At 44.5% G+C, this 14,604-nt stretch overlaps 1 protein-coding gene across 3 annotated transcripts in view; it reads right to left on the bottom strand.

The window, feature by feature from the left end:
- The window catches only part of ABHD2 (abhydrolase domain containing 2, acylglycerol lipase), a 113,988-nt gene that overhangs the window by 72,691 nt on the left and 26,693 nt on the right, over positions 1 to 14,604 (bottom strand). For all 3 annotated transcript variants that reach the window (XM_059879000.1, XM_010816948.3, NM_001015549.1), the window contains 2 exon segments: positions 14,360 to 14,463; positions 9,203 to 9,402 (listed from right to left, as the gene is read on the bottom strand). In XM_059879000.1, coding sequence (XP_059734983.1) covers positions 9,203 to 9,396 — 194 coding nt within the window. In that variant the 5' untranslated portion in view covers positions 9,397 to 9,402; positions 14,360 to 14,463.

The raw sequence follows: 14,604 nt of genomic DNA, 5'->3' as shown, positions 1-14,604 counted from the left end.
AATTACAGCTGACCACTGGCGAACTAAACACTTACTCCTAATGGCACCCACTTACAAAAACCTCACCATCTGATCCCAGAAGACAGTGAGAAACAGATAGTGACCGATGCATCCCTGTTTATCTGGTACTTTCCCAGGTTTTAGTGGGAAAGTTCCATACTCTGGGAACCCTATTAAGCCCCAGGAAAATCGGGATGTTTGGTCAGCCTAGTGACAGGACAGTAACCCAGCTTTAGCAATTCAACTTTCTCACCTTGACAGTTTGGGTTTGGGCCACTGTCATCAAAAACACAAGCCATTTTAAGATGAAGGCCCCTGAAAAGGTGACCTCATGGGAGCTAACCACCAATCATCAGTCTCATGCTTTCTGAGTCTTTCATCTTTCAAGGACTCTCTTGCAATGTAAGTTTCTCAACAAATGTGTTCTGAAGGTCTGGTGCGTACATAATAAACCCATTAGAGTGCTCCAGATCCACTTATCAATTGTTAATGGTTTACCACAAGCATCTAAGGAAATATTTGCACAGTTCTTAAATGGGTAAAATCAGGTCAATAGAATTAAGGCTCCTGGCAATTAGGAGATTATCCTATAAAAAGGACAAAGCTTGAGTGTGCAGCCAAGAAGGAAAGGATCTAAATCTGATTTGGAATGTCTCTGTGAACAAGAAGGAATTAAGAATTTAAGCCCAAGATAATGAAATTCTTTTCAACTTTAACTCACTATAAATAAGCCGTGCTGGCTCCGGAATTTCTACCCAGGAGGGGCCCAGGGGTGGCAGTGTGACCGGAAGGGAACGCGTGGGGCTGCTTTTGCACGGTTTCCTTTAAGACTGAGAAAACACCAATTGTTCACAAACAAGATTCTTGTCCTAGCTTCCCCTGTGACACCGCCACTAAGAAGACACAGTAAAATAAAAAGGAGGCAAGGCAGGAAATGGAAAGGGGAGTAGGAATTTACATATTGAGCCCTTTGCTCTTTAGATCTGGAAAATAATTTCATATATTGCAACATGAGACCAATCTGAATTAGTGCTTTTCTGTTGAGTACTTCTAATTTTTTAATATGTCCTGGGTATACTAGGATACACACACACACACACACAGATATATATACATGTGTGAATGGCTTCCTTCGTGGTTCAGTGGTAAAGAATCCATCTGATGATGCAGGAGATGCAGGTTCAATCCCTAGGTTGGGAACCCACTCCAATTCTTGCCTGGAGAATCCCATGGATGGCTACAGTCCACATGGTCGAAAAAGAGTTGGACATGAGTTAGCGACTAAACAACAGCAACAACATGGTATTTTTATATATAGAAAAAGGCTTTTATTTGGGATAAATAAAAGAAAAGTGAATATTACTGATAGAAAGGGAGTATGAATGCCTGTATAGAAAGGGAACTGATATTGTGTCTGAGAAGAAATAATTAAGCACAGGTGTGTAGAAACCAATAACATTTTTTGTTTCTGTTTTCTGGCCATACCACGTGTCATATGGGATCTCAGTTCCTAGACCAGGGATGCAACCCATGCCCTGCAGGAAGAACAGAGTCCTAACTATTGGACTGCCAGGAAAGTCCCTCAAAATTTTTTTTTCACAATGAAATGGTTTTAAAATAAATGATCTTTTGAAAATACCTCCAACAACAGAGTCTCAGAGAAGTAAATCTTTCGATGTTCATTAACCCAGGCTAATGAATGACCACTGGCAGGAAACTAAAGATAGGGACTAATTACGATGAGAACAACATTTCCATGGGATTCTTGTTTGGAGTCTACTCTCGTGAATGAGGAGATAAATAGAAAAAAAAAAACAAAACAAAACACAGAAGACGAACCCACTACGATCCATGGAAAGGTCACAGGGTTTCTGCTGTTGTTTGATGAGTGTCTGAAGCAGCTTCAAAGAGGAAGTGCTCAAAAAGGGCACCATTGGCAGAGATGAGTCAGCTACTATTTTTGGCTTGGTGCTGAAATGGGTGTGATCCTCTACTCCAAGTTTCAGGTGTCTCTCAAACCCATGGAGAATAATAAAATCCAGAGCTTATTAATACAGGCAGCAGTGGGTTACAGAAGGAAGCTATTACCTTTTTTGCCTCTGGGGAAGAAAGGACCCACAAGCATATGGTTGATGATTTGATCTCACTGTGTCCCTTCACTAGACTGTGTAGGGCTTCACAGATGTCTCTTGCATCTAATAAAAACACCTCGGTCATCTGTTTTTAGGCTTGCCTTTTAGCTAAGCGCTCCATCACATTCCTCTTAAAAGCCTTCATCTTCAGCTCTACCACGATCCACACTGACGAGCCCACTAATGAGTGAAAAAGTAGACGCCTGGCTTCTCACAGGGAATGTATGCATTTTAATAACAGCTTCCAGAGACAGGGCACCTGCTTCCTGTCTTCACTTTCTAAACCAGGGCTGGTGATGGGAACTACAAGGGGAGGGTGGAGGCTGCAAACTGCCTTTCTGGATATACCTGGGTTTGCCCTGACTTAAGACCAAACACGGAGAAGGCAATGGCAACCCACTCCAGTACTCTTGCCTGGAAAATCCTATGGACGGAGGAGCCTGGTAGGCTGCAGTCCATGGGGTCACGAAGAGTTGGACACTTACTGAGCGACTTCACTTTCACTTTTCACTTTCATGCATTGGAGAAGGAAATTGGTAACCCACTCCAGTGTTCTTGCCTGGAGAATCCCAGGGACGGCAGAGCCTGGTGGGCTGCCGTCTATGGGTCGCACAGAGTCGGATGTGACTGAAGCGACTTAGCAGCAGCAGCAAGACCAAACAACCAATCCATCCTCTTTCAGAGACAGCACAGTGACTTCCTAATAAGCAAAACTTGGTCAGAGCTGAGAAAGTGTTAGTCACTTAGTCGTGCCCAACTCTTTGCAACCCCATGAACTGCAGCCCACCAGGTTCCTCTGTCCAGGGGATTTTCCAGGCTAGGATACTAGAGTGGGTTGCCATTTCCTTCTCCTGGGGATCTTCCCAACCCAGGGATTGAACCTGGGTCTCCTGCACTGCAGGCAGATTCTTTACTGACTGAACTACGAGGGAAGCCCTAAGCTCAGAGCTGAAGGTACACCTGATTCCCTGAAGTGCCCCTGAGCAGCACTGATTGCTTAAGCTGGAGTGGGAAACCAAACCAAACCAAAATGGGAACATCCCTCAACTACACCTGTCTATGGAAAACAAGTGGCAGAAGAGCATTACACTTAAGACTTAGAATGGCTTGGAATCCTGTTCTGTCTGGTCAAGACTATGGATCCTGATTTGGGGTACATATACTCCACTGGTGAAGAAAAGAGACAGGTACAAACCTCCATAGAATAAGACTGTTGTTGTTTATCACTAAGTCATGTCCAACCCATTGCCCATTTCTTTTTTGACCCCATGGACTGTAGCCTGCCAGGCTCCTCTGTCCGTGGGATTCTCCAGGCAAGAATACTGGAGTGGGTTGCCATTCCCTTCTCCAGGGGATTTTCCCCTACCCAGGGATCAAACTCACATCTCCTGCATTGGCAGGCAGATTCTTTCCCACTGAGCCACCAGGGAAGCCCTGCAGAAAACGATGAAATATGTTAAATGGACACAGAAGCTACATGCTGGGGAAACTCGGACAGGAAGAAGGAAGAGGGGGCTCATTCTGACTGAAGAGGAGCTGAGGGTAGTCAGGCAAAGTTTCTCAGAATAGAAGCTATTTAAGTTTTTTCTTTTTTTATGACATACTCAAAAAAGAAAAACCTATTTATTTGGTTGCACTAGTTCTTAGTTGTAGCGTGTGGGATCTAGTTCCCCAAACAGGGAATTTGGCCCCCTGAATTTGGAGCTCAGAGTCTTAGCCACTGGACCACCAGCGAAGTTATGCTAGTTAAGTTTTTCTTGCAGGGTGAGGAGGCTTCTTGGTGGAGAGAGAGAAGAGATTTGGGGGAGCCAGGGACGAGTGCCTAAGGGGCAGGCACTTAATGGGCAATGCAAAATGCCATGGGTGGTGAGGCTGGGATAGGCTAGGGTCACAGTGTTGCACTCTGGGTGCTGGCCTGCTTAAAGAACCCAACTCAAGTGGCATAGTGGCAAAGTGGGTCAGAGGCAAGAGGTGACTTGGGACATTCCTGTAAAGCACAGGGGAGTGGCAGTTACACAGGTGAATATATATGCAAAAGGCCCTGAGCTGTATACTTAGGGTTTGTGTATTTTACTATATGTAAATGACAGCTCAACAAAGTCCTTAAAAAAACAAAAGTCCAAGGGGTCCAGTGTCCCCTTGTCCTAGAGCAAAGGGAGTGAGAATGGTTAGGAGTGGGCAGACACACAAGAAAACCCTTCTCTTTGGGTTCTGGTCCTTACCTGGTCACTAGGGCTCCCAACCCAGGGTCCTTCTAAGAAAGTCTTTCAGTGCTTGTGACGATGCAGTGGTCCTAGACTCAGAGGATGATAGTGCTGAAAGGGCACCGCGGGAGAACGGCCAGTTTCATTTTATTCATTTATTTTTACTTAATTTATCTTCGTGGCTTAACTAACAGAAATTGTTTCTCACAATTTTAGATGATGAAAGACCAGGATCAAGGTGTCAGCCAATCTGCTTCCTGGTGAGCGCGCCTTTCCTGGCTTGTGGAAGGCCACATTCTTGCTGTGTCTGTATATGGTACAGACAGCACTGATGCTCTTCCTTTTCTTATAAGGGCACTAATCCTATCATAAAGGTCCCACCCGTATGACCTTATCTAGACCATATAATCTCCTAGAGACCCCACCTCCAAATATCATCATATAAGGAGTTAGGTCCTCAATACATGAATTTTGGGGGGACACAATTCAGTCCATAGCACAACTCATTTTCCAAACCACACTGGGATGCTTCAATCTGAGTTAGGATGGGAGAAGGGGTAGGAAACACAGCTAGAATGATGGGCTCAATCGGCCCTGTTTTTTCTCATGCATTACAATTAAAGAACTACCATCAGAAACATTCAGCCTTTTCTTCACAGCTTAAAACTAGAGATATATTTAAAGCAGAACTCTATAATATTCATCTCTTCACACCCTCTGTGACTTCTAGTCATTGAGTCATTCACCCCAACAAAAAGCTGCGGCCTTAGAAGTCTATGTAGTGTGTGCCACATGTATAAATTAAAAAAAAAAAAAATTGATGCTTTCTTGGATAGTACTTTCTGGTCATAGCTTCATGATGAGAAGGAGCTTTGTAAGACTGCTTCATTTCACACACGAGGAAACCAAGGGCCAGAGGGCCTGTCACGTGGTCCAGGGGTCCACCTTGTTTAGAAGAAGACCTCAGTTTGCATCCTAATCCACATTTCAGATCAAGGCTTTTTCTCTGCACCACTGCTGCCAACAGCCATTAGGAAATTTGAATAGTTGACAGAATTCTGAAGCTGCTAAAAATCAAATGTTAGAAGATATGTAGCAGTGTGGATGAATGTCCATGGCATACTGTTTTGTTTTTTGTTTGTTTTTAAATTTTTTGGCCACACCATGCGGCCTATGGAATCTAAGTTCTCCTGCCGGGGATCGAACCCTCAGCTCCTGTGTTAGAAGGGTAGATTCTTAACCAGTGGACTGCCAGGGAAGTCCCCATGGTATGCTAAGTGTTAAAGCAGGTTACCAAATGCTACATATGCCCCTGATTTTGTTGGAGGAAATGATCTGCAGCAGCAAAAACCCTGCAGGAGTGATGACCAACATAGTGATGTGTATCCCCAAGGAGGAGACTCACAGATGATTTCTGTGTTTCACCTTATTCTCCGTTTAAAAAAAAAACAATGAACATGCATTAAATTTTTTATTTGAGGAAAAAATGGAGATCTGTATCACCATCTAAATTTTCTCATAATCCTGATTTGAGCTTTTTAGTCTGCCTGTTTCACTGAAATCGAACATGTTTTGAGAAAAAAAATTGAATCACTAGGTAAATATTGACCTGTTGCTAAGTGAACAAGAGACGTATCACCTGACCTTAGAAAAGTTTCTCTCGAGACATTGAAAAATTCATTTCTGATGTATCTTTGGCTAGGTGATCTCAAGACAGACTTAAAAACTGACTTTAATGCTGAAAAGAGGGGGAAAAAAATCCCTGTTCTCCTAACATGTTTTCACTGTTCACCTTTCACCGACTTTTTTTTTTTTCCTACACCAGAACATCAAAAGGCTATGTCCGTGATTTTGCACGTAAGTCATAATTAACTGGCTGCTTTCCGTCAGGGTTACTGAATAACCCCATCAGCTTGTTTTAAATCAGTTAAGTGAAATTTTTAGCCGAGACAGTTGTTTGTAAAGGCTGTAGACAGGCTTCCTGTAGGGAAAAAAAATCTTCAAAGTCCCGGGAGAAGCACTTTTACCCCTAACAGATAAGCTTCCTGAGCTTGGCTTCAAACACACGGAAGGCTGTTGCCAGAAAGGCCACACAGAGAAAAAACATCAAGGCCACTGGCTTCCGACAGTGATTAAAATAGCGAGAGGGTCATGCAGGAATCAGAAGGCCACTCCAGGGCTAGCCCAGCTAGAGACTTTTGTCTCGGACTGGCCCCTTACTGCTCTCTGCCTCCCGTCCCTCGCCTGCACCCTGAGAAAGGTCACTGTTCCCCCTCCCTGTGGACAAGAAAGGAGCCAGCTGTGGGGTCACAGACTTGGGTCCAGGCTCCCCCTCTACTACTCCTCATCTCCCCATCCTTAAAATGCGAGGAAAACAAATCCAACCTTGAAGTTACATAGGTTCATCGAGAAAGTGTACAGGAAGAAGAAAAAGCAAAGAGAAATTGTTGGATGTATGTCTCCAGGCTGTTTTTCAAAGGAAACTGAGAAACCAGGTTAGGAAAAACCCTGCCAAAAATCAGTTTAAAAAAAAAAAAATGCTTTGAACAATTAGTGTGAAATCAAACCTAGGAGACTCAAGAGACTCGGGTTTGATCCCTGGCTTGAGAAGATCCCCTGGAGTAGAAAATGGCTACCCACTCCAGTGTTCTTGCCTCATGGACAGAGAAGCCTGGTGGGCTAGAGTCCATGGGGTTGCAAAAGCGTCAGACAAGACTGAGCGACTGACTAACTGAAACCTTACATGATGTTTTCCAAACAGCCTAGAGGGGAGAAGCTTTCCCAGGGCTTCCTCTAATTACTCAGGAACTGATGCTGGCTGGAACTTTGTACTCATCTGCCTATGATCTCGTAGGGCTTTTAAAACCTTGGTTTTTCAAAAGCTCTCTACAAACAGAGACCCAGGAACTGGATCCAGCTGCATCCCACCCCATCTGAAAGTAGGGGATGCAAATGTTCCTTGCCAGTTCAGATGAGTGAATTATCTAAATTAAACATGGAAGAAAAATGCCGGATGATTTTGAAAACACACCAACGCTGTGCACACTCCTCAGAAAGCAGAGTTTCCACGGCAAACACTGCTTACTAAAACACCATGCCCTTGATCATAGCTGTGGAGGCCACTATGACGTAGAATCCCCTCAGCAGGGGCGGGTCCAAGTTCACCTCGATTTATATTGTATATGGCAGTTCACAGGTATTAGGCAATATAACTGAGCTATAAGTCTCTTTCAGCTTGATTACAACTTTTTAGGGTCACGACATTATAACTAACAAGCAAACTGTACACAGACACCCAAAATACCCATAGCCCACAGCTCTTTACCCGTGGCTGTGGAAATGAGCTAGACAACCAAAGAGGACAAAGCAAGAGCCCAGACTCTCAGGTGTCTCTGCTGCCCATCTGTTCTTCGAAGAGAATCATTCAGGGACTTCCCTGGTGGTCCAGTGGCTAAGACTCCGTGCTCCCAATACAGAGGGCCCAGGTTTGATTCCTGGTCAGGGAACTAGATTCCACATGCCTCAATGAAGATCCTGTCAAATATGTCTCCTGGAAACAGCATGTGTGGTGTGGAACACAGATTCTGTCTCTTTCACAACTACTGTTTTACTTCTGTCAGAAGCTGTGCTCACCCCTGTCACCTCCAGAACACAGAGCTGGGGCTTCTGCAGGGAAATCTGGTTCACCTGGAATGAAAAGACGCTTACTCCTTGGAAGGAAAGTTATGACCAACCTAGACAGCATAATAAAAAGCACAGACATTATTTTGTCAATAAAGGTCCATCCAGTCAAGGCTAAGGTTTTTCCAGTGGTCATGTATGGATGTGAGAGTTGGACTATAAAGAAAGCTGAGTGCTGAAGAATTGATGCTTTTGATCTGTGGTGTTGGAGAAGACTCTTGAGAGTCCCTTGGACTGCAAGGAGATCCAACCAGTCCATCCTAAAGGAGATCAGTCCTGGGTGTTCACTGGAAGGACTGACGCTAAAGCTGAAACTCCAATACTTTGGCCACCTGATGCGAAGAGCTGACTCATTTGAAAAGACCCTGATGTTGGGAAAGATTGAGAGCAGGAGGAGAAGGGGATGACAGAGGATGAGATGGTTGGATGACATCACTGACTCAATGGACATGGGTTTGGGTGGACTCTGGGAGTTGGTGATGGACAGGGAGGCCTGGAGGGCTGCAATTCATGGGGTCTCAAAGAGTCGTACACGACTGAGTGACTGAACTGAACTGAACTAGAATGAAAACCTTCTCTTAGAGTGGATTCTCTTAGCTAATGTATATTTTTCCAGGTACCCAAGAAACCTATGCTTTTTTTTGCTCATTAATTATTTGGGGTCAGGAAAACTTCCACCTTAGAACTGGCCTCAGGTGGTAAAGAATCTGCCTGTAATGCAGGAGACCCGGGTTCGATCTCTGGGTTGGGAAGATCCCCTGAGGAAAGAAGAGGCAGCACACTGCAGCATTCTTGCCTGGAAAATCCCACAGAGGACCCTAGTGGGCTACAGCCAATGGGGTTGCACAGAATTGGAAACAACTGAGTCCACACACATGCAAAATACTGTCCAAGTTTTCTGCATCTACCTAAAAACAACAACAGTTTTCTGCAAAGTCCTTGACATGGTTGATGACACCACACTGTGGAAGAAGGGATGACTTTGGGCAACAAAGATCTGAGTCCGTCCCCTACCCGCCAGGATTCAAGTGCCAGACTCCTACAGAGATGGTGGCTATTTTAACATCAGTGACACTATTTTACATAGATGCCTTGAGGACCCATGGTGAAAAGGTTCTTCTTTGAACAGTGTAATGACAGACAGATCAGCAATCAGGTGTACAGGTGGGTTTGACGTCTACTCACTCTTTGGTCAGGAGAGGACAAGACTTGAGTAGGAAGCGTGAGAGCCCCGAGTCCTGGAAGTAGAGGTCGGGCGGAGCTGTGGGGCTCTTCAGGTTCAAACACCGGACGATCACGTACAGCACGGCAGCCACCGCGGCCAGCTTCACCCCGTCAAATACGGCCGGGAGCTCGGAGGTCTCCATCATGGCATTCATCTTGATCTGGGGAGCAGGGGTACAGGTGGGTTTAGAAGCACATGTAGAGGGAAGAGCCCACCGCACAGAGACAAAGCCAGTGGGAATGGTGACGATCCAGAAGGGCCCACAGAACCCACCTTGACTAATTCCTATCGGTGCCCTTACAGCCGCCAATGAACTGGCAACAACCCAGGTCACAAAAATCCTGAGCACTGATAAATTGGGCTGGGTGTTGGCTTTCAAACTGTGGTGCTGAAGAAGATTCTTGAGAGTCCCATGGACTATAAGGAAATCAAACCAGTCAATCCTAAAGGAAATCAATCCTGAATGTTCACTGGAAGGACTGATGCTAAAGCTGAAGCTCCAATCCTTTGGCCGACTCATTGAAAAAGACCCTGATGCTGGGAAAGATTGAGGGCAGGAGGAGAAGGGGGTGACAGAGGATGAAATGGTTGGATGGTGTCACAGACTCAATGGACATGAGTTTGAGCAAACTCTGGGAGATAGTGAAGGATAGGGAAGCCTGGGTTCTGCAGTCCATGGGGTCACAAAGAGTCAGGCACAACTTAGCAACTGAACAACAACAAATGAGCATTTATTTCTAAGATGAGCAAACTGGAAAATGCGGAGAATAGCGTCCTGCTGAGAGCAGGAGAGGACTTCCTGGTGGCCCAATGGTTAAGAATCTACCTTCCAACATAGGCCTAGATCTGATAGATAGAGTGCCTGATGGACTATGGAATGAGGTTTGTGACATTGTACAGGAGACAGGGATCAAGACCATTCCCATAGAAAAGAAATGCAAAAAACCAAAATGGCTGTCTGGGGAGGCCTTACAAATAGCTGTGAAAAGAAGAGAAGAGAAAAGCAAAGGAGGAAAGGAAAGATATAAACATCTGAATGCAGAGTTCCAAAGAATAGCAAGAAGAGATAAGAAAGCCTTCTTCAGCGATCAATGCAAAGAAATAGAGGAAAACAACAGAATGGGAAAGACTAGGGATCTCTTCAAGAAAATCAGAGATACCAAAGGAACATTTCATGCAAAGATGAGCTCCATAAAGGACAGAAATGGTATGGACCTAACAGAAGCAGAAGATATTAAGAAGAGATGGCAAGAATACACAGAAGAAGTGTATAAAAAAGATCTTCATGACCCAGATAATCACGATGGTGTGATCACTGACCTAGAGCCAGACATCCTGGAATGTGAAGTCAAGTGGGCTTTAGAAAGCATCACTATGAACAAAGCTAGTGGAGGTGATAGAATTCCAGTTGAGCTATTCCAAATCCTGAAAGATGATGCTGTGAAAGTGCTGCACTCAATATGCCAGCAAATTTGGAAAACAGCAGTGGCCACAGGACTGGAAAAGGTCAGTTTTCATTCCAATCCCAAAGAAAGGCAATGCCGAAGAATGCTCAAACTACTGCACAATTGCACTCATCTCACATGCTAGTAAAGTAATGCTCAAAATTCTCCAAGCCAGGCTTCAGCAATATGTATACTGTGAACTTCCTGATGTTCAAGCTGGTTTTAGAAAAGGCAGAGGAACCAGAGATCAAATTGCCAATATCCGCTGGATCATGGAAAAAGCAAGAGAGTTCCAGAAAGACATCTATTTCTGCTTTATTGACTATGCCAAAGCCTTTGGCTGTGTGGATCACAATAAACTGTGGAAAATTCTTCAAGAGATGGGAATACCAGACCACCTGATCTGCCTCTTGAGAAATTTGTATGCAGGTCAGGAAGCAACAGTTAGAACTGGACATGGAACAACAGACTGGTTCCAAATAGGAAAAGGAGTTCGTCAAGGCTGTATATTGTCACCCTGTTTATTTAATTTATATGCAGAGTACATCATGAGAAATGCTGGACTGGAAGAAACACAAGCTGGAATCAAGATTGCCGGGAGAAATATCAATAATCTCAGATATGCAGATGACACCACCCTTATGGCAGAAAGCGAAGAGGAACTCAAAAGCCTCTTGATGAAAGTGAAAGTGGAGAGTGAAAAAGTTGGCTTAAAGCTCAACATTCAGAAAACCAAGATCATGGCATCTGGTCCCACCACTTCATGGGAAATGGATGGGGAAACAGTGGAAACAGTGTCAGACTTTATTTTTCTGGGCTCCAAAATCACTGCAGATGGTGACTGCAGCCATGAAAGTAAAAGACGCTTACTCCTTGGAAGGAAAGTTATGTAGATAGCATATTCAAAAGCAGAGACATTACTTTGCCAACAAAGGTTCGTCTAGTCAAGGCTATGGTTTTTCCTATGGTCATGTCTGGATGTGAGAGTTGGACTGTGAAGAAGGCTGAGCGCCGAAGAATTGATGCTTTTGAACTGTGGTGTTGGAGAAGACTCTTGAGAGTCCCTTGGACTGCAAGGAGGTCCAACCAGTCCATCCTAAAGGAGATCAGCCCTGGGATTTCTTTGGAAGGAATGATGCTAAAGCTGAAACTCCAGTCCTTTGGCCACCTCATGCACAGAGTTGACTCATTGGAAAAGACCCTGATGCTGGGAGGGATTGGGGGCAGGAGGAGAAGGGGACGACAGAGGATGAGATGGCTGGATGGCATCACTGACTCGATGGACGTGAGTCTGAGTGAACTCCGGGAGTTGGTGATGGACAGGGAGGCCTGGCGTGCTGCGATTCATGGGGTTGCAAAGAGTCGGACACGACTGAGCAACTGATCTGATCTGATCTGATCTGCACATAGGCAGTGCAGGTCCAACCTCCCTGATCTAGGAACTAAGATCCCACATGCAGTGTGGCAGGACCAAAAGTGTAAAAAAGAAATAAATAAAACCTCATGAGAGCAGGAGAAAGAAGTCCAGCTGGAAAGGCACATGGGGACCAGGAGACTAGCTTTGATTTCTGTTACCAGGCAGCCTTGACTTCCTGACTTCACCTGCACCTGGTACCCTGGCCGGGCATCAGGTGTCGTGTTTACAGCCTTGGACAGATGTGAGATGGGACTGCTGTGGCCACCAGGTGTGGCTGTCATGCCTGTGGGCCCCACCTTTGTTTCCAGAGCAGGAAGAGCCTGATTCAGCCACCTGCTCCCTTGGAGGCAGTCCTGGCGCTGGAGTCAAGTTCAGACTAAGCCCAGCTCGCAGAGGTCTTTACACCTGGGAGTCACGGGCAATGTGAAATGGAACTTGGTCACTTTTTCCCCCCACTGAAGGCAACTGCTTACAGTCATTAGTCTCCAAAATTGGGCTAAAAGTGGACTACCATTCAACTGCTAGACCAAAATTTAAAACTGGAGTATGGAAAATATACACGCATATCTAGTTTTTCATCTTTTCAGGTAGCTTTATCTTGTACACAAAACACACACACACACTCACATACATCCCTCTAAACTTTAAAAAAAACAGACATCAACAACAATAACAAAAATCCAGTCTTTTCCTCGCTGCACTGCAGGAAATCAGAACATCAGCTGTTACCTTCAAAATCAGGGAAACCACAAGCTAACAAAAAGAAGAAAATGGTAACTCCTGGCAGCCAAGGTCGCTATGGCAACAGCTTCCCCTGGAATGGTTTTAAGTAGTCTCTGCTGAAAACAGCAGGACAACCCCAGTGGCCAGCGGTACAGAGAAAAGAGGCAGGACGAAACGATCTCTCAAAAATGTGTTTGGGGCAGAACCAAACGAACTCATCTGAGACCGACGGTCAGGCCAGAGAGGTCTTGGAAGTCCTTTGCTAAAATCGAGGCATCTGTGGCAAATACAGGGCAGACCATGTCTGGCAGGGGCTCCAACTGAGTGAGGAAAGGCAATCAAAAGATCCCACAAATATGATATCACTCATATGTGGGATCTAATTTTAAAAAATAAACAGATAAACTTATTTACAAAACAGAAGCAGACTTAAAGATATTGCAAACAAACTGATGGTTACCAAACGGGAAATGTGAGTGGGGGAGGGATAAATGAGGAACTTGGGATAAACACACACACACACACACATTATATATAAGATAACCAACAAGGACATACTGTATAGCACAGGGAACACGACTCAACATTCTGTGACAACCTATATGAGAACACAATCTCAAAAAGAATGTATGTATACGTATAACAGAATCACTTTGCTGTACACGGGAAACTAACACGACGCTGTAAATCAACTATAGTCCAACTGAAGAAAAAAGAACCCGGTTCCTTAACTCACCATCAGGGCAAGAAAATACTTTTTTTAAATTTATCTGGTTTAGAATCAAGGCTAGACCTCAGAATATACTTCTTAGCTACATCAACCTTTGACCTTTTATGAGCTGACGGTTTCCTTAAAACTTAACTTCTGGGGTCATGTCTCTCAAAAGCTGTTCCCCAAACCTTTAAAACAAGGATTCTTTTAACTTGGGGTCCGTAGGTCCCCTATGGGTTTCTGGGAACTTCCTGGAATTATGTGTGAAAGTGTGCGTGTTTGTACAGTTTTCTGGGAAGAGGGCTTGCAGATAAGATCAGATTCTCCAGGGGGCCTGTGACCTAAACAAGCACACAGCACCACACTCAGAGTTGCTCTGGTGGTCCCACCTGTGTCCTTGTCCCTCACATCTCCAGAACCCTGCCACCTGCCAGTCAAACCAACTCGAAACAAATATCCAAGATGACATGGCTTGCTATTTACTGAAGTATAGTTGATTGAAATAGTGTTGTCTTAATTTTCATAGAGACTTTTAAGTGTAGTGAGTGGGGGGCCGAAACCAAAATCTAGGAGGATTTCCAGTTTTTCTGGCACGATGCTGGTGATATGAAACTGAAATAGACATCCTCCTTGTCCTCTTAATCGCAAAGAGAGGAGAAGGTGGCACTGGGTCGCTTGACCAGTTTTCTGGCTGATCTAGAGTAGACACATTGAATTAAAAACATAAAATAAGTCCCTCCACCCCCACTTTCACTCACCACTTACGAATGTTGGGAAGGTAGGGAGAAGAGGCAAAAATAAGAGTTTCGCCAATACATACCTACGTCACCAGTTCCTCTCTGCTGCAAATACAAACAGATCTTGAAGAAGAGTTGAACAGCTGGGCTGGTCAGGTCAGATCTCTTATTCGATTTAACCTAAAAGCTGAAAAGATTGGATAGTGGCATTTTACAGGTTGAGAAAGAAGCAATTTAATTGAAATATAAGCATAGTCTAAGTTTTTCTGCGTTTAAAATCGTTAGGAAAAAAAACCCAAAAACTATTTCTTTAATTAACATATGTGAC

The sequence above is a fragment of the Bos taurus genome, chromosome 21 (assembly GCF_002263795.3).
Source record: "Bos taurus isolate L1 Dominette 01449 registration number 42190680 breed Hereford chromosome 21, ARS-UCD2.0, whole genome shotgun sequence".
NCBI classification, from domain to species: domain Eukaryota; kingdom Metazoa; phylum Chordata; class Mammalia; order Artiodactyla; family Bovidae; genus Bos; species Bos taurus.
This window is presented reverse-complemented; position numbering and strand designations above follow the sequence as displayed.